This window comes from Rhinolophus sinicus, linkage group LG16 (genome assembly GCF_036562045.2).
Source record: "Rhinolophus sinicus isolate RSC01 linkage group LG16, ASM3656204v1, whole genome shotgun sequence".
NCBI classification, from domain to species: Eukaryota; Metazoa; Chordata; class Mammalia; order Chiroptera; family Rhinolophidae; genus Rhinolophus; species Rhinolophus sinicus.
The window spans coordinates 32,596,717-32,622,692 of NC_133765.1; the positions used below are offsets into that span (position 1 = coordinate 32,596,717).

The window sequence follows — 25,976 nt, forward strand, 5'->3', positions numbered from 1 at the left end:
CCCATCACATGTACAGATTTGCAGCCAAACTCCGGGCCAGACAAGCAGGTCCCCCTGTGAAAGTAGTCACCCCGGGGCCGGCTCTCCAGCACCCTAAGTCAGCAGGGACCCCTTTCTTCCCACCCAGAGATGCATCAGTAGCACCACAGAATGGTCTGGTTGAGTGAGGGCTTCCTGGTGGGAATCTAGTTGTGAACCTCAACTTGGGCACTGACTTCAGTCTTCAGGCAACTCACTAAACCTCTTTGTAACTCGGTCTCTTCATTTGTAAGATGGAGATATTCACAGTGCCTACCTCAAGAGGCTGTTGTAAGGATTAAACAGCAAAACAGGTAAATGCTCTGAATGGTCAGGGTGCCAAAGCTGGGCACAAGACTAAAACGCTTTTGTTTCTGAGGCTGGGGGGGTGGGGGGGTGAGGCCCGGTGCTGACAAAGGCATCACCCTCCCCGCTTCACAGAAGAAATTGAAGCTCAGAGAAGGGCGGCAACCGCAGTAGTCGCACAAACAAAACAAACTCTTTCGTAACCAATTTCCTTCTCTGAATTCCAGTACTTTACCCAAACCCAAAGATCAAAAGAGAAAATATTACAAAGTCTTGGCTGAACAAGAAATCGGCCCCTGAGAATCAGTGTTATCCTGGAAAGCCCCTGCTTTGCTCAAAGCCAGCTCCTTGGAAGGCAGCTCCTTGGGGGATTGGACGGGAGGTGAAGGTCCCCCATCCTTTTCCAGTTGCCAGCAGTGAAAGCAGCTGGGAGCGCCTAGTGGCCTTGGCTTCCCTTAGCGAACTGGTGAACTTTAGCTGAAAAGAACCGCTCCTTTCCTTGTTTTTCCTTCTGCAATTCCTTGGAGAAGGGCCTAAGTCGAGGGAGAAAAGATATGACCAAAGAAAAAGCTGAAAAGTTCCTGTAAAGAGGGGTTTGCAAAGACGTCGTTTGGGTGGGTGATGGTGAAGGCTCTACGCTGACACGGGCCACGAAGAGGCTTGAAAACCGAGGACTATGGGGCAGGAAGAAGCGGGGGCGAGAATGCAACCCCCAAGAGGTGGCGCTGCAAAACGGGAGGCGGCGTTCGGAGGAAAATCAATAAACGTACAAAGTCCCAGCTGCATAAAGGAATGCGGGCTGTCAGAGAGAGACGACTAAGGGGCCAAAATGCTCTCAGGAAGGGAAGCGAAGGTGTGCGCAAAGACCAACTGCGGCAAATTCCTCCAATCCCAACTGGGTAAACTGAGGCCTGGGGCCTTCCCACCCAGCAGGCTCCGTACCCTGAAGAAAACAAAGCGCCGGAGGGACAGGGCCCGGCCGGCTGCCTCACCTTGTTGTAAAAGACCTCGGGCTGCGGGTTGGGGGCCGGCACAGCATGGGCAGCGGCAGCCGACAGAAGGCGGCGGCCCAGGCGGGGCCCGAGGCCCGCGGCGGCGAGCGCAGCGGCGCGCAACATGCTGCAGGGAGAGCCGGTGTGCCGAGTCGTGGGCCCCCGGGGATCACTGCGCCCGCGACCTCTCCCTGCCCCCCGGCGCGGCCGCCAATGGGCAGGCGCGGGGCGGGGCGCAGGGGGCGTGCCCACCACCGCCTCGCCCCGGGCGGAGCTGCCCCGAGGCTCCCAGCTGCCAGTGCCTGCTCCCCACCAAGCGGAGCGGGTTTGGGTCGCGACTGGGGGCTCGCTGCCCTCGGGTGATGCCCCGCCCCCCGTGCCCCTTCTGTGCCCCGCACTGGCCCCCGCGTAGCGAAATGTCCCCACGTCGCGCATTCGGCGCGCATTGGTTGAATCTTTAATGTGTGCAGGCCTGAACCAGAGCGACCCTGGCCCTCCGGACTTCCAGGGGGCTGACACTCTAGTAGGAGAGGCTTATCTTTAACCAAACACGAGATGATTTCAAGAGTGACAGGGCAGTGAATGAAATGAATACAGTAAAGATATGGTTGAGGCAGAGTGTACGGGTTCTAGATCCCGGAGTCGGGCAGTGACACGTGAGACCTAGATTGTAAGTGTCTTACAAAGATCTAAGGGAGAGCCTTCCAGGGAAAGAGAACAGCAAGTGCAAGGGCCTTCAGATGGAACCACCCTGGCATGTGTTAGAGAAATGGAAAGAATGGGGCCCAGTGAACAAGGGGAGGTGAAAGGGGCAGTGTCAGGGCCTTTGACACCGTGGTGAGGAGTTTAGAATAGGATGGCTTGCTTAACTTGTATCTTAAACTTACCGGTTTCTCATTCTGTGGAGAATGGACTACAGGAAGGTGGGAAATAAGAATCTTGCAATCTGTTTTATTCCATAGACATTCCAGGGCTGGGCACCGAGGGAGGATGCAGGTAGGAATGAGAGGATGTTGGACAGAAAGGGGGCTGGGTACCGGATCAAATGTGTGCATTTCAACCAGATACCTAACTATCAGCAAAAGCTACAGGAGGAGGCGAAGAAACGTGGCAGGATGGGCTGAGCTGTGCAAAGATAAGTGCGTTTTTACAGCAGAGGAGCAGAGGAAAGGGACACTTCTAAACAGCAAGTGTCTGGGCTCCTGTTTGAGGCTGGAGCCCCTGAAGCTGACGCCAAAGCAGTTGACCAAGGCCCAGCTATGAAATCCCGGGTAAGGTGTTCGTCCATCCACAGTCCGAAAGGAACCAACAGAGAGAGAGACTTAGTTTTGTTGTGTTTTACTTTAAAGAACTAATACATCAAACGGATATCGTAATAGTTAACAGAGCTGCCACAACAGATAAGCCAGGACATTCCAATGACTAAACACAAAGTCGCTGCTCACTTTGTGACACAAATGTCGCCCTCCAGGCAGGAACTCAGGGACCCAGACCCTTTCCTTAGTGTGACTCTGAGGTCAACACCTGATTCCCAGAGTCACAACCAGAGGAGAAAAAAGCATTAAGGATGGCACATGGGAAGGTTTTATGGGCTGAGTCTGTTTCTTTATCCAGACATCAGTCTGGTGGGCATCCCTCCATATGTAGGAAGGAGGCTGGGAAGCGAGTGGAGCTGTGTGCCCAGGAAGGAGGGGAAAGCGGTTTGGAGGTCCTCTGCAGAGGTACACGGAGAAACGTGTCTCCCTCTCTTCTCTGAATGTAGCACTCCTTCCCCGAGACAGCTTGCTTTTTTCAGTTAATAATGTGTGGGGGAGGTGGGTCTACAGCAGCACACAGGGAAAGTGTCCCCTTTCTCCTTAACAGATACATAGAATTCCATTGGTGCATGTAAATGAATTTCCCATGGATGGACATTTAGGTGGCTTCCAACCTTTTCCCATTACCAGCAGTGCTGAGATTTATATCCTCAACTTACTTGAGAAATTCATAGAAATGGAACTTCTAAGTCAAAGGATAGTTACAGTTTAATTATAGATACTGTTATATTACCCTTCATAGAGGTTTGATTAATTTACACCCCACGCCCTGTCGTGTCTGGGTTTCCTCACACCCTCACCAACACAGTTTATCAGAATTCTTTTTACTCTGCTAATCAGAAAGGTGAAAAATAACACTTCACTCTTGCATTAATTTGCATTTCTCTTCTTAGGACTGAGCTTGAGCGTCTTGGCCGGTATGAAGTTGTGTTCTTCCTCTGCCACAAGCTAACTGTTCATGTCCCTATTCGTTTTCCTATTAGACTGGTTGTCTGTTTCTTTAAAATTGATTTATAGATGCTTTCTCTCTCTCTCTCTCTATATATATATAGATAGATAGATAGATAGATAGATAGATAGATAGATAGATATAGATATATCAAGGCAATTAACATTTGTTCTGTCATATGTAGTGCAAATGCTTTCTGCCAATCCTCATTTATCTTTTTACTTAGTTTATGCCTTTTGTTTTTGTTTTGGGAGGGGGTTTGTTTATTTTTTTGTGGGGTTTTTCTAGTCAATACTTTCTTTTATGCCTCCGGCTTTTATGTCATGCCTAGAAAGGCTTTCCCACTCGGAGATTATTTAAAATTTTTCTCCTACTTTTTTTCTAGTACTTTTTTTTTTCAACTTTATTGAGATATAATTGACATGTAACATTGTATAAGTTTAAGGTCCACAACATGTTGATTTGATACATTTACATAATGCAACATGGTTACCACCTTGGCACTAGCTGACATCTCCATCACGTCACATAATTACCATTTCTTTTTTCTTGTGAGAACATTTAAGACCTACTCTTGTAGCAACTTGCAAGTGTATAATACCGTATTGTTAACTATAATCACCACGCTGTACATTCAATCTCCGTAATTTATTCATCTTATAACTGGAAATTTCTACTATTTGACCAACATTCACTCATTTCCCCCACGCCCCAACCCCTGGTAACCACCATTGTACTGTTTCTATGAGTGTGGCGTTCTCAGATTCCACGTCTAACTGGGATCATACAGTGTTTGTCTTTCACTGCTAACTTGTCTCATTAGCATAGCACCCTCATGTTCCATCCATATCGTTGCAAATGGCAGGATTTCTTTCTCATGGCTGACATATTCCATGATGTGTCTGTACCATACCTCTTTATCCATTCATCTGTTGGTGGGCACTTAGTTTGTTTCCATGTCTTGGCAAATGTGAGTAATGCTTCAGTGAACGTGGGCGTGCAGACATCTCTTCGAGATCCTGATTTCATTTCCTTTGGATAAATACGGATCGCCTGATCATACGGTAGTTCTATTTTTAATTTTTTGAGGAACGTCCATACTGTTTTCCATAGTGGCTACACCAGTTTACATTCCCACCAACAGTGCCAGAGGGTTCTCTTTTCTCTAGTCCTTACCAACATGTTATGGCTTGCTTTGTTGATGACAGCCATTCTCACAGGTGTGAGGTGATAGCTCATTGTGGTTTTGATTTGCATTTCCCTGATGATTCATGATGGTGAGCCTCTTTTCATGTACCTGTGGCCATTTGTATGTCTTCTTTGGAAAAATGCCTATTTACTTTCTCTGCCCACTTTTAAATCAGGTTATTTGTGGGGGTTTTGTTTGTTTGTTTTTGCTATTGAATTGAGTTCTTTATATTATTTGGATATTAACCCCTTATCAGATATGTGATTTGCAAATATTTTATCCCATCCCATAGGTTGCCTTTCATTTTGTTGATTTTTCTTTTTTTAACTTTTATTTAAGTGTGTTTTTTCCAGGACCCATCAGCTCCAAGTCAAGTAGTTGTTTCAATCTAGTTGTGGAGGGCGCAGCTCACAGTGGCCCATGTGGGGATTGAACTGGCAACCTTGTTGTTAAGGGCACCGCGCTCTAACCAACTGAGCTAACTGGCTGCCCCTACCCAAGATTTTTAAGCCTGGAAGTGATGAGTTTGCACGTGTGCTTTTGAGGGATCCTTCTGGGGCAGCATGGAAAATTGGTTATATGGAGAGGAGACAGGCAGGAAGCGGAGAACGGGCATGAGAGGTGACGAGGACCTGGTTAGAAGCAACGGGGATGGCTGCGCAGGAGCGCATGGGGGTGGGATTGACGGGTTGCTGTGTGGAGATGAGGGTGAAGGAGGGGAAGATGGTGCTGAGGTTTCTACCCACTGCTGTACAGCAGGAAGGGGAAGCCAGGAGAAGCAGTACATTTGTTCGTGGGGAAGGGAAGGAGAAATGTGAGTGTTAGCTTGTAGACATTCATATATGTTGAGATAGTGTGCAGCGACAGGCTTGGGTCCCATGGTTGTGTGTCTTGGTATATAGCACACGTGTTGCTTCACAGGTTCATTTATTCTAGTTTGTGGTGCTCACCATCCCCCACCAGCAGCTTTCTTGGCCTCCCAGTTTTGGGAGCCCAAAACTTGCGGGAGTCAAGGAATCGAACTGGCAACCTTGTGGTTGAGAGCCCACTGGCCCTTGTGGGAATCGAACGGGCAGCTTTTGGTGTTAGGAGCATAGAGCTCCAACCGCCTGAGCCACCAGGCCAGCCCTCAATCTGTTTTCTTGCTCTTTTATTTTTATTTTTATTTATTTATTTTTTTAAAGATTTTATTGGGGAAGGGGAACAGGACTTTACTGGGGAACAGTGTATACTTCCAGGACTTTTTTCCAAGTCAAGTTGTCCTTTCAATCTTAGTTGTGGAGGGTGCCATTCAGCTTCAAGTTGTTGTCCTTTCAGTCTTAGTTGTGGGGGGCGCAGCTCAGCTCCAGGTCTAGTTGCTGTTGCTAATTGCAGGGGGCGCAGCCCACCATCCCTTGCAGGAGTCGAGGAATCGAACTGGCAACCTTGTGGTTGAGAGCCCAGCCAGTGCTCCAACCAACTGAGCCATCCAGGAAGCAGCTCAGCTCAAGGTGCCGTGTTCAATCTTAGTTGCAGGGGGTGCTGCCCACCATCCCTTGTGGGACTCGAGGAGTTGAACTGGCAACCTTGTGGTTGAGAGCCCACTGGCCCATGTGGGAATCGAACCAGCAGCCTTCGGAGTTAGGAGCACGGAGCTCCAACCACCTGAGCCACCGGGCTGGCCCTGTTTTCTTGCTCTTAACTAAATCTTTGTTCAGATTTTTAAGAAATCTTTTTCTCTAGGTCCAACTTTATCATTCACCACTGCCTCTTGTCTGTGGACTCATTGCCAGAATTGACAGTGACCAAAGTGAAATATCCTTAGAGGGCAGAAGAGTGAGCAGGGGAAGAAACTAAGCAAGCGGAATATACCTTCTTTTGAGGCTGCTGCATAGGGGAGACGCTTCGACGTGGCTAAATGGTACCTTCTCACAGCTCTGAGGTCCTGGTGGAGGCACCCAGTTGATAAGAAACAGTCACTTCACTCCTCTAGGAAAACATACATGTTCTTAGCTTTGAAAATACTCCAAAACAATGCCATTGTTAGGGCCCAACTGAGTGTTTTCAGGTTGAAAAAAACCTACTTTCACCTGCTCTCTAAAAAAGGTGGTAACTGAGGTGTCCTTCAAGGTCACCGAATGGTGAGATTTTAGATATTTATTTAGTCCCGTTCTGGGACACTGATTATGTCAAATGGAAGCGTTTTTTGTTCTTTTGTTTTTCTTTTTCCAAACAATGGATGTTAGAAGGGCAATTCAAAGCAGCATTTAAGCAGGAAGACATTCTCCCTTAGAATCAGGAGGAAAAATGTGGTCCAGCACTGTGCCAGGCTGCCCTCCACATTTGCGCACACACAGAAATGTGGGACAGACAGCTGGCTCACCACAGCGCACAAACAGCCAGGCCCCCAGGGCAGACACCGCCCCGGAGGCAGTGAGAAGGTGTTCCTGAGATGACCTGGCTTTGGAAATAGTCATCAGGAAGAACCCACGTACTTTATTCATGGCAGGACAGCTCTCCTTGGCTAGGTGGGATTTTTTTCCCTCCTCCTTTTCCCGGTGAGGCAGCCAGCACCTCTGGGAAGCCCCTTAGAGATCCTAAAAACTTGAGCCTCAGAGTGGAAAGAGCTCACAGTCTCTGAATTTAGGTTTGAATTCATTGATTGGCGTTGTGATCTCAGGCAAGTCATGCAACCTTTTTGAACCTCAATCTCCTTGCCTCTAAAATGCGCAGAAAAAAAGCATCTGCCAATTGTTAGAAAGGTTCAAAATAACACCGTGTTTCCCCGAAAATAAGACTAGCTGGACCATCAGATCTAATGTGCCTTTTGGAGTAAAAATTAATATAAAACCTGGTATTATATTATATTTATTATATTATATTAGACCGGGTCTTATATTAATTTTTGCTCCAAAAGATGCATTAGAGCTGATGGTCGGTTAGGTCTTATTTTCGGGGAAATACGGTGGGTACAGTTCTTGGCACTTGGTATTTCTAAGTACCCACTCGCTATGATGCCATCCAGGTGGTGCTGCCCCACTCCTGGGCAATCCAGTGTGGGGAGTCTGGCCATTCTCCTCATCCTTCCTTCCCCAGTGGGGTCCCCAAGCAAGCAGCATTGGTTGTGCGCCTGTTAGAAAGGCACACCTACTGAATCACACTCTGCATTTAATCAGATCCCCAGGTTAACTTTTTAAAATTAATTTATTTTCCAATTGCAGTTGACAAACAATATTATATTAGTTTCAGATGTACAACATAGTGATTAGACATTTATGTACCTTATAACGTGATCACCCCAATAAGTCTAGTACCCCCAGGTTAATTGCTTTGCACATTACAGTGTGAGAAGGTTAGCTGGTCCCAGCGGGTCCTAGGCCCTGATTGAAGCCCCCACAGGCTTGTATCTCCTCTTTAGCCCGCTGCGAACCCCAGGCACTTGTGAAAACCTGGCATGTCCTACTGGCTTCTTATAAGCCGTAAGTCATCTCATTTAATCGTCCAACAATCATGGAAGGGGAGTGCTGTTCTCCCCATTTTCTAAATGAGAAAACCAGCTCCACAAGATGCAAAATCGCTTCCCATCGTCACCCAGCGAATCTGTCATGGAGCCAGGATTCAAATCCTTGAATCCAGAAGCTCTCTCTTTGACCAAACTAGTTAGGCTTCTCGAAGCTTCCTTGTTGACTAGGCTTTAATCTTGGCCTGTAGAAACTGCAGACTCTCAGCACAAATTATTTAGTCCACCCCCACTACAATAACAGACTTAAACAAACACTAACATAGTTTCTAACAGCTCAAGGCCGCCTCCCTAGAATGACCTGACCCTGGTGAAAGTGCCTGCCTGAGAAAACTCAGAGCTACCAGAGGAAGTTGCTGTTTGTTCCAGCCAACACCTGCAGGTCAGACCCTGCCTCCCTGTCTCTGTGGGAGGCGAGGAGCCTAACTTCATAAGAGCCAGGTAGCAAGCCAGATGGATTCACACGGACTGCCCCTGCATCCTGCTTTTGATAAATTTAGCAGGAAAGTCCCTGCGCAGCCCCCACCATTCACCCTCCCTGCTCTCTCGTTCTCCCTCTGAAATGTCCCTGTACAAGTGGCAGTGGCGGTCAGTTCACACTGGGTCATCTTCCCTGTTGCAGTAGCACATCGCTGATTACTGTCTGTTCTTACTGCTTAGTAGTATGTCTTTATCTTTGACTGTCTTTACTGCTATGTTATCTGGTGGTTATCTATCTAACGCTGATATGATCATGAATCCCCTTGAAGCCATTTCTCTACTCAGCCATCTCGATGAAAAGAAACTGCTCCCAGAGTACTTGTCCAACAGACGGTCACAGGTTTGGGCCCCAGGTTGCTGGAACCTGGGACTCCTCCGTCTGACTGCTCTGACACTCACAATTGCTGAGGTCCATGGAGGGGAAGTCTGCAGCCACATCGCACCATGGAGGGCAGTATAGCTATGGACCCAGATGTCTCAGGGATGATAATCAATGCCTCCGCCCGGGGCCTGGGCCACATGTCGCTGCGGCTGCAGACAGGCAAGCTGCAACTCGGCCGTGGCATCCTCAAGGCGTCCCTGGGAAACTCTGAAGGTCTGGGTGGTGACAGGCAGGGGCCATCTCTAGGCAAGCACGGGGGGTTCTGAGATGGGCATATGTGGCGGAGAACACCAGAGCCTGTTCTTTCAGCAGCATCCCAGCTGCTGTCTTTAGGGGCCCCACCCAGGGGCAGTTCCAACTGAAGGTGGAATTCAGTCTCTTTCTTTCTGCCTCTATAGGGGTATTCTGGAATTATCTGACAGTATCTGAAATCAGGGCTTGGGGGCGCACAGGCAGCTTGGGGATGCCAAGACCACAATTTGCTGCATGGGGAATGAGGAGGGAGAGCAGGAAGGGATGAAAGCCCCCACCACAGTTGGTATCCTTGGTGGAAGCCTGTGCACCTGTGACTGACTGAGGAAGGCTCAGCCGCACAGAAATCTAGCCCCCGATGTTTGCTAAGAGAACAGTGAGGAATGTATGTTCAGTTGCTTTGGGATAGAATATTGCTGTGAGAAAAAAATCATTCGTATGTTATGATCACATTTGGTTCCCTTCCCCAAGACAGCTAATAAGAAGGCAGGTCCAACCACGTACAGGGATGGTGGCAAGATGCTAAGTGTTCCACAAATAAAACTGGTCGGGCACAATCATTACCAAACCAAGCTTACGCACCGCCAAGCATGTACCCACAACCACACGCTGACTTCCATTCCCCAGAAGCACAATGCCGAGGGCATCACTACATTACTTAACTGTTTGGCCACCCAGAAGTGGCAATTGTTTGCTGAAGGTGGGGAAAAAAATCAGATTAGGACCAGGTTAGATTTCCTTTATTCTTTGATTCCTTTGTTGATATCTTAAAGCCCTGATCCAGTTCCTTTTTTTTTCCTTTCCTTTTTTTTCTTTCTTTAATTTTATGGTTGGTTCTCTTGGAGCCTTCAGCAATGTAAGGGAACTTTGAACCAGCTCTAATCCACCTTTATTCTTTCTTTGTCCTGGTAAACTTTGTAGAGCAGAAGGATCTTTTCAAAACTCAAATCAAGTGCTGTCACCCCACTACCTAAACTATTTTGGCACATGGCGAGTCAACACCAAACTCTTGATCAACACCCCACACTACTGGCCCTCTTCCTGCTCCTCAACCCAGAGACATGGGCCACCTCCCTCCCCTCCCCCGGCCTCGGCATTTGCTGCTCCTTCCTCTGGAGCACCCTTGCCTGTTCTTATCATGCAGATCTGGCTCAAATGCTTCTTCTGGAGAGCGCCCTCCCCCTCCCCGCCCCGCTCCCCAAACCCCCAGCAATGCCTAGCACACCTCGGGCTCGGCACTCACTGCCCTCCCTCACTCGGGATGTGAACTCCCTGAGAATTGCAGCTTTGCCTGTTTTCCTGCACATCCCCCAGGGCCAAGAACGGTGCCAGGCCTAGAGCTGGGGGTCAGTTGAGAGTGGAATGACTGAACAGAACTGGAGACCCTGGAGGGGGGGCCGTGGAGGCCGCATCTCAGTGACATCACATTCTGCAGGCAGCGCTCACCATGCTGCCGAGTGCCTCCCACCTTTGCAGCAGAGTCTCTGAGGAAGACATGGGATCGCCTCGCAGTTCGACTATTTTCATCCTTGCAGCTGCACAAGCTTGTGAACTAGTTAAACAAAGTTAACCTCAGAGGACACAAGAGGAATTCTGAGGGTCATGTGATGTCAGGCCACTGGCCAAGGCACTTTCTTTTTAAAAACCACCCCCTCCCTCCTGAGGCCTGAAGCCGGGGCTTTGGCTGCTCGAACCCTGACAGATTCTGCCAAAGGTTGTTTGCCAGTGTGGCTGGTGTTGTGACAGCAGTTAGTGTTGGGGTTTGAATTTAACGTTACCTTCTGTGAGCAATGGGCAGTGTGGCTGAAGAGGGCCTGCCTCCCCGACGCTGGGGTGAGAAGAGCTGGGGAGCCCTTTCACAAGCCCCTCAGGACTATACGGTACCACGAGGGTGCATGGCCCGGCTGCAGCAAGTGGGCACTGTTTCAGGCAAAGCAGTTCCCTTGAGGTCAGGTCTGCAATGCAGCAGATGAGGGGACAGTCCCTGCCCATCTTGTTGGCCACATCGTGAATTATGAGATTAGCAGACTGAGTCCCAACCGCTGGTGGCATGCCGCCTGGCTCACGGGGTCCCCATTTCTCGAAGGACTCATTTCCCCTCCCCTCCCAGAGGAGGACACAGCTCTCTGCGTTGTAATGGCGTCTTGTCTACCACCCGTCCCTCCCCCACATCGGACTACAGAGCAGATGGAGGAGTGTGGAGGTGGCAGGGGCCCTCATACACCAGAAAGCCGTAGTCTGTTGGTGACATTCTCTTGAGCAGTGGTGAGACAGCCGATTAGGGACCAACCAGGGGTCACAGCATCTGTGCCCTCGCAGGTATGGGCTGTTGCACTGGACAGGGTCCCATGTAAACACACACGTCAGGAGGCAACTGTGGCACGAGACAGAGGGACTGAAGTGTGGACTTTATTCTGCGTTCCTTCTGTATGACGGAGACATTCCCAAAGACTCTGAGATGTCTTTTCTTAGTCCTTTGTGTTCCCAAAGCCCCTTTCCAAAATAGCATCTTAATTAGTGTTCTGTGTCGTGGACATTCAAGCGAAGAAGAGCAGATGGCAGTGGCTTCACGCTTCCGGTTCCATTTTCCCAGGAGCCCTCAGCCTAGATCTTTAGATGCAGCCCCTTGTGGCTGCCCCTTGGCTTGCTGGGGAGCCCCACAGAGCAGGAAGCCCCCCTATAGGGAGCACCTAGCTCCTAGCTGGGCTGCTAATACTTGTTCAGATTCCCACAGCCAGAGGGAGAGGGGGCGTGGGCTGCCCCCCCCCCCCACTGAGACGGAAGGAGAGCAGCTTTCCGGGCTCTGTCCCGAAACCTGCTCAGCCCTCAGCTCAGCCCCGTCCTCCTTGCCTGACACAGCAAACGCAAGGCTTCTCCCAGAAATGTCTCCTGTGGGGACCCAGAAGGTTGTGTGCACGGTGATCGTCCCAGGGTAGAGCTGCCGGGCGGGGCGAAGAATCACACATACCAGGCCTCTTGAAGTGCATCATGCAGCGTGTTGGGTGGCACGGGCCTGGCACAGCCTGCTGGCTCCCAGTCCTTATGCTCTAAACGTGGCGCTTCAACTCCATCTTGGCCACCGCCGCCCGGTGCACCTCGTCAGGGCCGTCGGCAAAGCGCAGCGCTCTGGCCCAGGCAAAGAACTGGGCCAGCGGGTAGTCACTGCTCAGCCCTGCTGCTCCGAAGGCCTGGCAGACAGGGCGAGAGGGGAGGAGGCTGGGTGAGCCCTCATCTGTGAGGGCCCGGGCACGAGGGCCTGCGGAATGGCAGCTGTCTGACAGCTGTCCTCCCAGGGCGGCCCCGACCCGTGTGATGACTAGTGTTCTGGAAGACTTCGGCTGGGGTGACTCTGCTAGGTGACTTCTGCCACCGAGAAATCTCTGTGTTGGGCCAGGTGTTAAGATTTGGGGAGGAGGTGCCCCACACGGTTAGGAGGTGGGGCTCCGGTATAGTAGGGACCAAGTTCCCATAAATCCGAGATTGGCTACCTGCAAGCTGAATGACCTTGGACAAGTCACTCCACTTTTCTGTGCCTGTTCCCTCACATTCACAGTGGGAGTAGGAACGTGGCCTTCCCTGTAGGGTTGTCCCGAGGAGGAACTCCCTGTAGGGTTGTCCCGAGGAGGAACAGGGAAATGACATGCGTGGTGAGAGGGTGACAAAGGGTGGCTGTCAGAGCTTACAGGTCGAGCGGCTGAAGGCGAGGGAGTTCTGCATGTGTTGGAAATGTCAGAGAAGCAGCCGTCCAGTCTGTGCTCACCTGAATGGCACGATCAATCACTCGGGAGGCCAGGGATGGGGCCACCATTTTAATCATGGCAATATCTAAAGCTGCAGCCTGTGAGAAGAGGAAGAGACGATGTTAGGGGAGCACACCCGAGGGCAGAACACTTGGAAGAATAATCAGTTTCACTGGAGAAGCAGAAACAAGGGCTCAGAAGAGAGACCTGAGGTCCTGCTGGACCACAAGCTCCGTGAGGCAGCCCCTGACTGGTGCTCGGCATGTGCCCAGCCCCTGGGGCATGGCGGGTGCAATCATGGTGACTAGGGATGTGATGAGGTGTGGGCAAGTGCCTGGTCAAGGGACAGACTCAGGCATACAGACATCTTCCCAGATGATGGGGGCATCGCCAGCACACACAGAAGGCAGAGTGGGGTGTGGCTTGTGCTTCGATCACAGTCACAACCAGCTCCTCCATCTCCAGCCCAACAGCGGACCAAGACCAGCCAGGACTCTGGAGAACCACGCTGCAAGAATCTGCCCTGGGTTGGGGCATTGAAGCCAGGACCCCCGAGAGCCTCGATGTCTGGTACTAGAGCCAAGGAACCGGGAATTAGAGCCTGGGTCACCCCTCCCGCCCATTACTGAAGCCTCTTGGCTAAGGGGTGAAGGCTGCTCCGTGGAGGCTGGAGAAGATGGGTCAGCAGGGCATCGTGCCAGGCTGGCCACCTGAGGCACTCAGAAAGAGCTGTTTGAGGAGGAGGATCGTCACGCTGGAAAACAAAGCCGCTCTTGGCGAACCCCTGTGCTGCGTCTTAGTTTGCAAACTACGGGGCCTGGTAGTCCAGGCGCAGGCAGGGCTGAGGCCAGGGGGCTGTGTGACCCTGTCAGGCCCACTGTCTTGCACCCAGAAGTTCACCAGGTCAGTAAAACAGAGTTCAGTCCTCTTTTGGTGTGCCTTTTCCATTTTTGAAAAGCTGCCCAAATAGTTCCAGCAAAGTTACTGTTGAAGCAAAGTTATTAATGTCAAGAAACCAAGCTCTTTCTCCGTGCTGAATGGGGAAGGGTCAGTGTAGATTCCCGGGAGGGATTCCCTCAGGCGACCTCAGCACCGGCCATCTGTGAGGCCCCTTGGCCTCCTACCTTATTTCCTGCCACGTCCATGAGGTGGGCAGCTTTCAGCACCAACAGCCGGGCCTGCTCAATCTCCACGCGCGACTGGGCGATATCCGCCAGGAGCGTGCCCTGCTCTACCAGGGGCTTCCCGAAGGCCACACGGGACTTCACCTGTGGACACGGGAGACATGGCTTAGACATGGGCTGGTGTCCTGCAGAGGAGGTAGGTGGAGCCACACAGGAGAGAGCAGGAGAGGGCAGGGAGTGGAAGCAGGAATGTGCCAGCATCTACGGGGTTGCCAGTGATTTCCAGGGAGACAGAGGTCCAGACACAGATACTCAGTGCACTGCAGAGATGGTCAGCGTGGTGGCTGCGCTGAGTACTTCCAGGAATCCCTTCTCTCCCGCAGTTGAGCTCCCTCTGGGCTGCCAGGCAGGAACAGTCCTTTTAGGTCTAAGCCAGCATCTCACCCAGGGCAACTCGGAATTACACAGTGACTGCGGGCGTGTCACACAGGCGGGGAGAGGGCGCCCTCTGCTGCCGAGGCCTGGCCTTACACCCCCCCGGGCGCCCTAGGGAGCAAAGTCTGGGTGCCAGAGCCCTATTGTGGGCAGCTGTTACTGCAACAGGCATTCTAGTGTCTTTGAAAGTCATGAGCCATCAGAAAAGATTGTAAGGGATTCTTTTTTTCACTTGTTTTGTTTCAGATTTTTTAGTTTTGTTTTCTCCTTTAGTTTTAACTAAAAATTACTACACAAGTAATTACCGGGGGTGCTAAAAAAATGTAAACAAGTGGACACTGGTCAACGTTGCTCAAGCAGTAGTTCGCCGTCATCAGAAGTGTCTGGGTGCCGATGGTAACCACTCTGAACAACTCTTGTCATTACAGAAGTCACGTGATGTGTATTCATCTTTTGTTATTGGTATATATCGAGCATTACAATTTTAATAGTTTTCCTTTCTTAAAATGTGTGTACATTTTTGGGGCACCCTCTGTATATCTCATGGCAGAAAAAGTATAAATTTTCAGACAAAAAAACTAGAAACACCTAGAATCCCATCTCTAGTTACTTACAGAAGATATCTGCTGGCTATCTTTCTAGAATTTTTACATGTATCTACATACACATGCAGTTTTTATAAAAATGGAGTCATACTCCACATACTGTTTTGTAGCCTCTTTTTCTCTTTTCAGAGTAAACAGTGATCATCCGTCTGTGTTAAGACATAGATTCCTCCAGCATCATTTTGGAATTTCACTGCACGCCTGTACCAGGTTTATCTGACCAGGCTCTGATTATTAGCCTTACACGTTGGTTGTTCCCAACACTTTGCTATTATAATCAGTACTACAGTGAACCTCCTCCGATCAAATCTTTTGTAGACTCCTAATTACTCCCTTGTGACCAAGTCCTATGAGTGGAGCTGCTGTGTCAGCGCTCTGCCCCTCCTGAAGACGTGTGACACATACAGTCAGACTGCAATGCGGGAAGACCGGTCCGAGTTGCAGAGTAGGACGGGGCTGAAGTACCACACTGAGCCCCCAAAAATAACTGATCAGCCTCAATTCAAAAGACTGTAACATCTCTCTCTCTCCTTCTCTCTCTCTCTCTCTCTCTCTCTCTCTCTCACACACACACACACACACACACACACACACACACACAAACACATGGTTGTAAATCACAAAAGATTTGCTCAGTAATCCAAATGCATTGGCCCATGTTCTTTGTAGTTTCCTGTGAGACACTGATTTGGTCTCAAGGATTTGTGTCATCTTTGTGAAATCGATACCAATGATTTGAATGATTGTTCCCAGCAATAGCTCTCCCTTGCTTGGGCTTTCAACCTGTGAGGTTACAGCAGAATAAAGTTTTCTGGACATACTCAGGGCCAGATTCTGGAACCCCAGGGACAAAAGCCACAACGCAGGTTTTTCCTGGTATCTGATTTTTAAAGATGGATTAGTAGCAGTAATGGTCCTCGGCAGCTGGTGACCCTTTGGACCTTGGACCCCTGCTCTCTGCTGCCGCAGAGCCCAGCCTTTTTCCCCTGGTCACCTCGACAGAGTGAGGCCGGTTCTATTCTGAACTTCTAACCTGAGCAAAGTAGCAGATGCAAAGCAAAGACAGGGACACAGCTTCTGAGCAAGAACACCTTGCTTCACCTGCTAAGTTGGCTCTCAGAACAGCTAGGATCTGAGGTCTGATAGCGAAGCATACAAGCGGCTCTGGGTCAGAGCCGGGCAGACAGGGAAGCACTCACACGGGCCTTCATGAGCGCCAGGGCCCTCTCCGAGTACCCGACCAGCCGCATGCAGTGGTGGATCCTGCCAGGACCCAGTCGGCCCTGGGCGATCTCAAAGCCACGGCCGGGGCCCAGGACCATGTTCTCCTTGGGCACGCGCACCTGCTCAAACAGGACTTCACCGTGGCCACCTGAAAGACCCAAACGTTGCCTCCTAAGCGATTCACCCACCCGTTTCCTGGGGTGTGTTTATCCCTTGCCTCAGTTCAGGTCACCTGCAGGCAATATTCCTGCCTTTTATTCAACCTTCTAACTAGGACATAGTTGGCGGGGAGGGCAGGAAGGAAACTATCAAAGATAGAAAATAAATCAGTGATTTACAATGTCAAATGAATAGTTTGCCATTCCCCCTCCAAAACATAATGACTCTACCAAAAACTGAAACTGCCTAGTAATATGCGACGCTAACGATGTGATCCTGTGGACACACTGAAAGTCCACCTGTGAATGCTGTCCGCAGCCAGAAGACGCCCTGTGAGGACCTCCAGGCCTCCTGCTGCTCAGCTGTCCATCGGGCTCTAGAAGAGCAGGTTTGGAATGTACTTCCTGCTACTGTCCTGTGTGGCCTTCTTATCTCACAGATTCTGGCTTATCTTCTGAGTTTAGAAGAGAAAAAACAAAGTATAAATGCCTGTCTGAAATGTGGTTGATCTTCACGGATGGAAATGAAATGCAAAAGCATGTGGCCCTCCAAAGGTCATCCTGCCCTGAGAGGTGTTGCGTGCTGAGTGTGTCCCAGGCTCAGACCCACACACAGGAGTGGCTCGGGGCTAACCTGGTGCGTCCTCCAGCCCATATACCGTCAGAGGCCGGATGACTTTTATCCCCGGGGAGTCCATGGGAACCAAGAGCACGGACTGCTGCTGGTGGCGTGGGGCATGTGGGTCTGTTTTTCCCATAAACACACAGAGCTGGCAGCGAGGATCCAGGATGCCTGCAAGGAAAGGAGAGAGACAGACCCCCATCATCTGACGCCAGGGCCATCACATCTCTTTGCAGACGCAGTCCTGGACCAGGAAAGCCGAAGCCAGCGAGCAGCTCTTGAACACTTTTTTTCTTAAAGTGCCATGTGGAGTAGAAAATATAAAGACAAGAGACGGACAACTGCTACTGCCTCACCAGCAGGCGGTCTGCTGTTCCCATAGGCGGTGTACACATAATGGCTTCGGGCACGGGCTTCAGAAACAGGCAAACCCTTCCTTCGGGATCCCCATTCTTGCTTGGGGCTGCGGGGCGGCGCAGTACCTTCAGTCACTTCTCTGACCTAGTTTCCTCCTCTGTGATATGAGGATACTAATATGTACCTTCTGGGGAGGTGTGGGGACTCAGCGAGGCGAGATCCACACAGCTCTTACAGCGGGCCCCGCAGACAACGCGTGATGAACAGCAGGTTGTCACTAAGCCTTCTGATGTAGTCCCCTGATCTCACATAGGGAGACGCCACTGAGGAAGTGACCGTCTGCCTTTCTAAAGGGAGATGCCCAAGGTAAACGAAGAGAGTGGGGAGACAGTGAAATTCCTAGAACTGTCACATGTGTGGTCATTGGTGACCCACATGGAACCTTTGGTTCCCCTAGGGTTTGCTGCCTCTGCTGGGAGCACAGAATCTCTTTTGCATCAACTGGCAAAGAAGCCACCCCTACCATAAATTCCAAGGGCAGAGAGTGACACGCTTATCAACATAGACCCACTGATGTGTAATTGAAAAAAGAATTTCAGGCCAAATACCTGAAATCCACCACTTGTGACCATTTATGACATAGAAGTTATCCTCCTCTCTGATGGAAGACTCAATGTTGGTGGCGTCTGATGAGGCAACCTAAGTGAAAGCACATGCTGCTGAGATGGCCAGGGCCCCGCGTCCCCTGGACGGTAGAGACCACGTTGCACCGGGCAAGGGTCTGGCCTGATAAGAAAGCCCTGGGTGTGGTACCTGGGGCTCCGTCATGGCAAAACAGGAGCGGGCCTTCCCCTCCAGCAGCGGCACCAGCCAGCGGGCCTTCTGCTCCTCGGTGCCATAGCGCACCAGAAGCTCCATGTTCCCTGTGTCTGGAGCAGAACAGTTAAATATCTGAAAAGGAAAAAAATCGTAAGTGACTCCCATGTCCATATTTAAAACTTCAAATACCCAGGAAGCGGGAACCAGGGTCCTCTGTCACCCTCGTGAGAGTTTGTTCTCTCCCCAGAGCAATGCAAAGCATCCGAATGCAGTGTTTCAGAGCCCATGAAGCCCGGATGGCTCCCATCTCCCCCGGAGACTCCCACCCTGAGCTGCTTTCCTGCTCTGCCTCCAGCCACCCGCCAGTAGCTGTCCTCCCTCGTTAGAAGTTTTTGGTTGTGGCAGTGCCCCTGAGTCCAGCGCCCGGTGGAGGAAACCCTGCCAGTGCGGGAGCGGGACTGGTTCTTATGGAGGACGAGGACAGCCTCACACTCAGAGGACAGCTTTAGAGAAGGTACCTCAGGGGCATACAGAGACGTGCCCATGCGTTCACACAGATGCGCATACTCCACGTTGGTCAGTCCTGCTCCATATTTTCTCTCGGGATCAGCCTCCAAGGGCAAGAAGAGGTTCCAAAGTCCTTCGGCCTTGGCTTTCTCCTAACACGGGAAAAGTCAGTCAGGGAAGTACAGTGGGTGCTGTCATGTTATTGTGGCCTGTGGAAATTAATGAAAGGGATTAGAGAGAAGAGGGTAGGCAGCCAAAGATGAAGTGTGCGCCAAAAACGACGCAAGTCCGCACCAGCAGGCTGGATGTGGGGTGGCGTCAGCACCGGGAGGCCAGGATGGCAGCAGACATCCCCTGCTGTGGAGTGAGGGAGGGCCAGCTGTTCTCTAGCCTGAAAACACTGTTCACTAACTAGACACCCCACGTACCTCACCTCCATCGCAGTCAGCATTGTTAGTATAATAATGAATCTTCGGAGAACACTCTCCGTGAGCACAGAGACTGGAGGATCCTTTATTTCGCGTGACAGGGCGAATTACACATGGCTGCAGCCTCAGCGGCCCTGACACGGTGCATAAGGAGAGGGCCCGAACCAGCTTCCTTTAAGAGGCACATCGCTCCCAAGACAAGTAACCCCGGATTTCTGAAGGTAGCGCCTGCCTACCATGTTTCCCCAAAAATAAAACCAGGTCTTCTATTAAGGTTTGCTCCAAAAGACGCATTAGGGCTTACGTTCAGGGGATGTCTTCCTGAAAAATCATGCTAGGGCTTATTTTCTGGGTAGATCTTATTTTCGGGGAAACATGGTAGGTAACAAGGAAGTCTTGCCTGGGGTCAGGAGCTCAGGCCTTCAGTTGGACCCAGCCCTGCCACCCCTGGCTGGGAGACCTTGGCCAAGACACTGAATCTGCATGTTTCAGTTTCCCCATCTGTGAAATGGGGTGTGACCACCCACCCACCCTATCGGTCAGGATTACCGAACTGTAGCAATACCAACAGACTGTGGCTAACGAAAGGAAAACAGGAACCAAATGGGAACGTTCTCAGGAGCTCAGATTAGAGAACAAGGCTCAGAATTGGACAGTGACCCAGGGAGCCTACAGGATCATGATAGGCCAGGATGCTCAGCCATCCTGCAGGGCTCCCGCTGTGGAATGAGTGAGTGCCAATTGTTTTCTATCCTGAAAACACTGTTCACTCTCCCAATTCCAGGAAGCGACTGGCTGGCACCACTTGGCTCACATGCTCACTTCTTGGCTGGGGGTGGCTGGGCTGGCCCCTTGACTGACAGTCTTGCATACAGCCGAAGCGGGGAGGGAATGCCCCCAAATGAAAGTGGGGTACTGCTACCAAGAGAGAGGGGAATGGACACCAGGCAGCCCAAACTCACCAACGGCCCCAGCACCCACCTCCCTGGGTGTTGTGAGGATTAAATGAGATAACACATAAAGTGCCTGACACTGAAGCTGGCAGGCTGCGCTAATTAGTCATTATGGATGTAATTACCATCACTTCTTCTTGCTGGGAGGAGCCAGCTGGCCTGATTGTGGACGTTTATATTGGGCCCGGTCTCAATGACATGTTCTGCTAGAATCAGTACATGACTTGCCTTGTATTCTGGGCAAAGCTAATTAGCTCAGAGTGCAGTGGCCAAGGAGAAGGGCAGGTTAGTTGGAACAAATAAAGTAGAATGGGAAGGGAGATGTAGGAAGCAAGGGAGTTCTGAGAAGAGGTACAATGAGGAAATGAATATAATTATCTTGTAGTTGGGGGTCGGGGGACCCACAGAATTTGAGCCCAGAGGTTCTGGCTTTGAATCCAGGTGCTTATTCTTTCTAGCTGTCTCCCTGGACAAATCCGTTTCCTAACGTTTAAATCGAGGTGAATAATGCTTCCTTCACAGGATGTATGAAATGCATTGCAAATGGCCAAATACTTTTCATTTATGGGTAGTAATGACACTGGATAAAAGCCAGGGGCTACAATTTCACCACTTCACCCCAAAATCCTAGTTACCAGATGCTCCTATTCCACTGTAACGAGAAGCAGAATGTTCACTAAGCTAGGTTTCTCCTAGGCATCTGATGTAGAGTCTGGGGGTGTCTGCTGCATGAGTGTTTGCTTTTCCAATGCCTCTGTGCTTATACCAGATGTGCGAGGATAAATGTGGGGGCCAGCAGGTGGGGAACAGGCATCTCACACGTTAATGATGGCAGTGTAGGTCGGTAAAACCTTCTGAATGAAAATTTGGCAATATTTATTAAAACTCTAAGTGGTCTCATTCTTGGACCAGTAGTTTTACTTCAAAGTTTATCCTGTGGAAACAATAAGCGTACACAGAAACAGATGAGAGCATTCAACGCACCAGGATCCAAACCCTGTTCTCATTCTGGGGGACTCCCTCACTGTATACATTTTGTTGGGGTCAAGGCCGAGTCTCCCACTGCCGAAGATGAAGGGGGCCAGATACGCCCTCCTCCCTGCTTCCTGGCACCAAAGCCATGGGACCTACACCTGGCCACCTGAAAATTCCCACCTCAAACGCCAAATCCTGAGGAGGCATCCAGGGGAGACCTCCTAGCTGGCAGCTCGTGTGGTAGCCTTGGCCCTGCTCCCTGCAGCCTGCCTTCCTGTGGCAGCATCTGCTGTCTTCTAATGCTGGGTCTTCGGCCCCCCTGTCCATGGCAGCAGCTAGCTGACGGCCTTGGCTCCTCAGGTGACCCAGAGGTGGCTTCTGGGTCTTTTACCTAGCCTGTGACTGAGACACCCAGTGTCCCTCAGCTGGGGGAGGGCAAATAAATCATGGTGCACCCACTGCAGAACCCTTCAGAGGTCGATCTCTCGGTGTGCTGGCAGGGGAAGGTGACATGTCATTAAGTTCAATGAGCAAGCAGGAGATTCGAATGAGCAAGCAGGGTGATCCATTACAACATAGGGATAATCACATATGTTAGTATAGAACTGAAAGAAGAAGCTGGCAGCCTAAGTACCACATTGTTCACGGTGGTTACCACAAAGGGTGGAGAATTGTAGAGAACGCTTTCTTTCTATGTTACGTACTTTTGTCACGGTTGAGCTTTGGTTAATTTTGCAATTTGGTTTTTAACTAGAAAAAAGTGATGATGCTACTTTTTTTAAAAGTAGGTGATGGTTGTATTATAGGCAAAATATGTGCTTCTGAAGACCTCAAATAACTTAAAAACTAAGACAGGCCAAGACTAACCGTGTCAAGAACTAAAGTGGTGTCGTCATGCAAAAACAGCACACAGTTTACAACTGATGTGGCCCTTTAGCTTTGACATTATGGGTTCTTTAAAGACAGACTTTATTAACTGATGTATTTAATATCATACTGTTTCAAATGTACATAATTCAAATCTGCATATTGGGCCCACCTGCCCCAATATGGTTATAAACCACAGCAAGGAATTCCCAGTGATGGTGGAAAGCAAAGGTAATTCAGCTCAGCTCTCCTGTCTCTTCACTACCTGGAGGGAGCAGGTGTGCCCAGGGCAGCTGAGGTGCTACCACCTTAATGAGGTCTCACCGACTCTCAAAAGGCCACTTTACCTTGAGCTCTTCAACCAGTGGGGAAGGGGTCCATCTCTCAGCTGAGGCCTGATGACTCCGCAGCTCTGGCTCAGCAGGATACACATGTCGCTCCATAAACTGCCCCAACCGCTGGTACAGCTCCCTGACTGGTGGGGAAAGGCCCTCTGGAGAGATAACCAGAGCTCCCTTTGGGGCATGAGCTGGGGAAGATTCTGGAAGGCTTATATAACTCCTGGTTCCTGGGCGGTTCAGCAGAGACTGTGGACCGGCCCATGTGTGGTAGGACCTCGTTAATGGTTTTGTGGCTGGCATCTCTTTGAAAATCCGGAACCCTTCTTTGACTGCAAAGTCCCATGCCAGATTGGACATAAATTCAGTCAGCTTTCCATTTTGTTCAGTGGTTGCCAAGCTTGCCTGCCCTGAGCAGAAGCAAAGAAAATCGTGATTACTCCTAAACTGCCCTTAGCCATAATGCTAACACATGATAATATTGTTATTATATCAGCAGCTACTACCACTTGCTGAGTATCTGCCATGGACCAGACATGGTGTTAGCGAGCGTACCGCTTTATGTGTGTCCTCAGAGCTCACTGAACTCCCTAAGCAGCATGACTGCTTTAATCCCCACTTTAGGGTAAGGATTTAAGTCAGAGATGGAGGAGACGTGCCTGAGCTTACATCAGTGGGCTGGGAGCCAGAAGTGGAACTCAGTTGGCCTGCTCTTGACCTCTTTTCCTAAAGAAACTAAATTAAATCAGTAACACCCCCAAATTACTTCTGCTGTCCCCAGTGGGTAACAGGCAGCCCTGCATTATCCTACACTGGCCCTGCTATGAAACTGACAAAACAGGCTCACACAGGATTAGAATAATGGCCAGTTTCTAGGCTCCATTTTGTTAGGTCGACACCATCACCAGCATCACAGAACTCACTCTAGTCATGCTCTCACTCTCTCTTTTGCTTTCTTTAATATGCTCAAGACTTTTTCAGAAAGGATTTTTTTTATTTAGGTATGGTGTACGTATACCCTCTTTCTAAAGTGTCTAATTCTGCAAGGTGGGTCAGGTAATCACCACCGCCACTAAGGTACACAATACTCCCACCATCCCCAAATCTCCAGTGTGCCTTTGTACCCAACCCTTCTCCCCAGCCTCTGGGGACACTGATCTCTGTTCCTACAGTTTGTTTTCCGGAATGTCACAAATACATCACAGGGTGTGTAGACTTTTCAGCGAGCCTGCCACTTCTGAGGTCCAGCCATGTGGCTGTGTGTACACTGTCTCCTTATGGTGGGCTTTTTTTACAGCAGGCTCTCTTGGATCATTTTTAGCATTATCGTGTTCTAAAAAGACTGTTTTCCCCATTCTCTTTGGAACTTCACAGAGGCCTGTTTTTCTTCCGGCTTCTGCCATGGCCAGCTTCTCAAGAGTCATTTTCATGCAGTTTTGGTGTTAAAGATATTCTGCTATTCCTTACAAACCAGGCACCAAATCCACCTGCTACACAGCAGACAATGCAGACCTCTGGGCCTCAGCGAGTCTCTACTCAGCACCTTCTAGGTGCTGGGATGGATCCGAGCCCTAGGGTGCACCCTGGGGACCAGGCAGGCCCTTCCCTGCGTCACTGATAATAGTGAGGGCTGACGAGCATGAGGGGGCCGACCTTTCCCCTCAGTACTCAGACTGTACACGCCGCATCAATGAGGGAGACACCTCCCTGAAACTCGTTGTTACTCATAATGATTTTCTTCTACAACAGAGAGTACAAAATGTTTTCCGAATGTTCTTCGCTTTAATTGGATCTCGATCTCAGGGCAATGCTTTCTTTGTCTCTTGGACAATCACTTGTAGGGGCTTGGGTTGATTTCAAACTATCAGTTCTGGTGTATTTTCCCAAACGTAGTCACCGCAGAAGAGACCACCTCCTAAGCTGCAGTCACAAGCAGTTTTGCCTTTCTATGGTAACAGCAGCCATCTACAGGAAGCCTAGTCTTTGGCACCAGTTTATTGATAAAGGACAGTGACACGTGGGCTGGGACTGGTACAGACTGTAACTCAGTCCCTGGGCTCTGGTCACCATCCCCCTCCTGCAAATCTAAAGAGGAAGTGACGTCTCCTGTGATTGACACCATACAGAGAATGCCTTTGAACCAAGTGCCCCTTCTCTAAACCCACTGTCCAGGGAAATACCACACATCTCAACTGTTCAAACAGAGAAATGAGTTTAGAGAAGACAAACGTACAGAACTAATTTTGGTGTTCATATAGTTGGGTTTTTTTGTTTCCCCTTATCGAATGTTTTTATAATAGCACCCCCTGTCCACAGCGGATATGTTCCAGAATAGCACCAAACCCTCTATATACTGTTTTTTCCTATACATACATACATACCTTTTCCTTAAAGGAAGCACTTTATGGCTTCTCTGGGCAGATCCGAATTGCCAGCATCACTACTCTTGCGCTTTGGGGCCATTAGTAAGTAAAATAAGGGTTACCTGAACACTGTGACACCCTGACAGTAATCTGGTTACTGAGATGACGACTAAGTGACTAACGGATTGGGAGCGTACACAGCGTGGAGACACCAGACATGATAAAAATTCAATCATATAGAACAATTTCCTTCCTTCTCAGCACCACTTCTCAAACATAAATGCTACTGTTCACAGTTTCTTGGGCCACCCAATTTTTTCTGTACATCTGTCTTCTCTCCAAGTTTTATAAAAATGTGATCATCTTACGTGTATTTTTCAGTACCTAAATTTTTATCCTGTATGATTTTACTTTAAAATGTTTTATGCATTATCTTAATCATTTAAAAAAGTTTAACTATTTTAAAGACTATAATCTATGATATATACTTACTGACAAATGGTTGAATTCACTGAATCTTATAGACTCTGGCCAAACCCGTGCCTCTGAAGCCTGTGGCCACAGGTGGGTTTGTTTCCAGGGGGAGAAACTGAGACCACCCCATTACCTGTGAGCGAGCGCTTATAGACTCCCTGTAGGATGGCAGCCATGCGGAAGAAGGAGAAAGCCATGTAGAAGTTCCAGTTCTCGAGGGGAGCGATCCCCATGTGACGACAGTACATCCCGAAATAGTCCTCTGCAGTAGGGACACCCAGCTGAGTCAAATCATAGCCACTCAAACCTGTGGTGACAGAGCCCCCCTGGGCAGTCAGTGACTCCCACACGCCCCTGTGGCCACACAGTATTTACATTCTGAAAATCACTTCCTCCCCTGGAAGTTGGCTCCATAGCTAGTTCAAAGGGTCAGCTGATTATTTCAAGGGCTCTTCCGCCCTCACATGGCTGGGATCCAGGCACGAAGCCATTATTCACTAATCGGTGCCTCCAAGTTTCAGACTAAATTGGGAGCAGAGGAAGGGAAGGAACTAGGGGCCTCCAATTCCATCTGGACCATAGTTCAGGGTGGATGCATATCATT

The 25,976-nt window shown here is 49.9% G+C and overlaps 3 protein-coding genes across 9 annotated transcripts in view; 1 reads left to right on the forward strand and 2 right to left on the reverse strand.

Moving 5' to 3' along the window:
• Positions 1 to 1,514, reverse strand: part of ALDH2 (aldehyde dehydrogenase 2 family member) — a 28,603-nt gene extending 27,089 nt beyond the window's left edge. For all 3 annotated transcript variants that reach the window (XM_074321053.1, XM_019733888.2, XM_019733887.2), the window contains exon 1: positions 1,317 to 1,514. In XM_074321053.1, the coding sequence (XP_074177154.1) occupies positions 1,317 to 1,442 (126 nt within the window). In that variant the 5' untranslated portion in view covers positions 1,443 to 1,514. The remainder of the gene's footprint in view (positions 1 to 1,316) is intronic.
• Positions 1 to 25,976, forward strand: part of TMEM116 (transmembrane protein 116) — a 197,491-nt gene that overhangs the window by 153,937 nt on the left and 17,578 nt on the right. The gene's annotated exons all lie outside the window — the stretch shown is intronic.
• ACAD10 (acyl-CoA dehydrogenase family member 10) overlaps positions 11,773 to 25,976 on the reverse strand; it is a 40,791-nt gene continuing 26,587 nt past the window's right edge. For 4 of the 5 annotated variants that reach the window (XM_019733875.2, XM_019733873.2, XM_074321047.1 and 1 more), the window contains exons 12-21: positions 25,506 to 25,679; positions 22,545 to 22,945; positions 18,986 to 19,126; positions 18,462 to 18,599; positions 18,257 to 18,347; positions 17,304 to 17,462; positions 16,487 to 16,659; positions 14,248 to 14,391; positions 13,144 to 13,221; positions 11,773 to 12,571 (exon numbers count right to left, since the gene is read on the reverse strand). In XM_019733875.2, coding sequence (XP_019589434.2) covers positions 12,431 to 12,571; positions 13,144 to 13,221; positions 14,248 to 14,391; positions 16,487 to 16,659; positions 17,304 to 17,462; positions 18,257 to 18,347; positions 18,462 to 18,599; positions 18,986 to 19,126; positions 22,545 to 22,945; positions 25,506 to 25,679 — 1,640 coding nt within the window. In that variant the 3' untranslated portion in view covers positions 11,773 to 12,430. Of the gene's footprint in view, positions 12,572 to 13,142; positions 13,222 to 14,247; positions 14,392 to 16,486; positions 16,660 to 17,303; positions 17,463 to 18,256; positions 18,348 to 18,461; positions 18,600 to 18,985; positions 19,127 to 22,544; positions 22,946 to 25,505; positions 25,680 to 25,976 lie in introns of those variants that run through there. The other variant, XR_002137526.2, reaches the window with a different exon arrangement.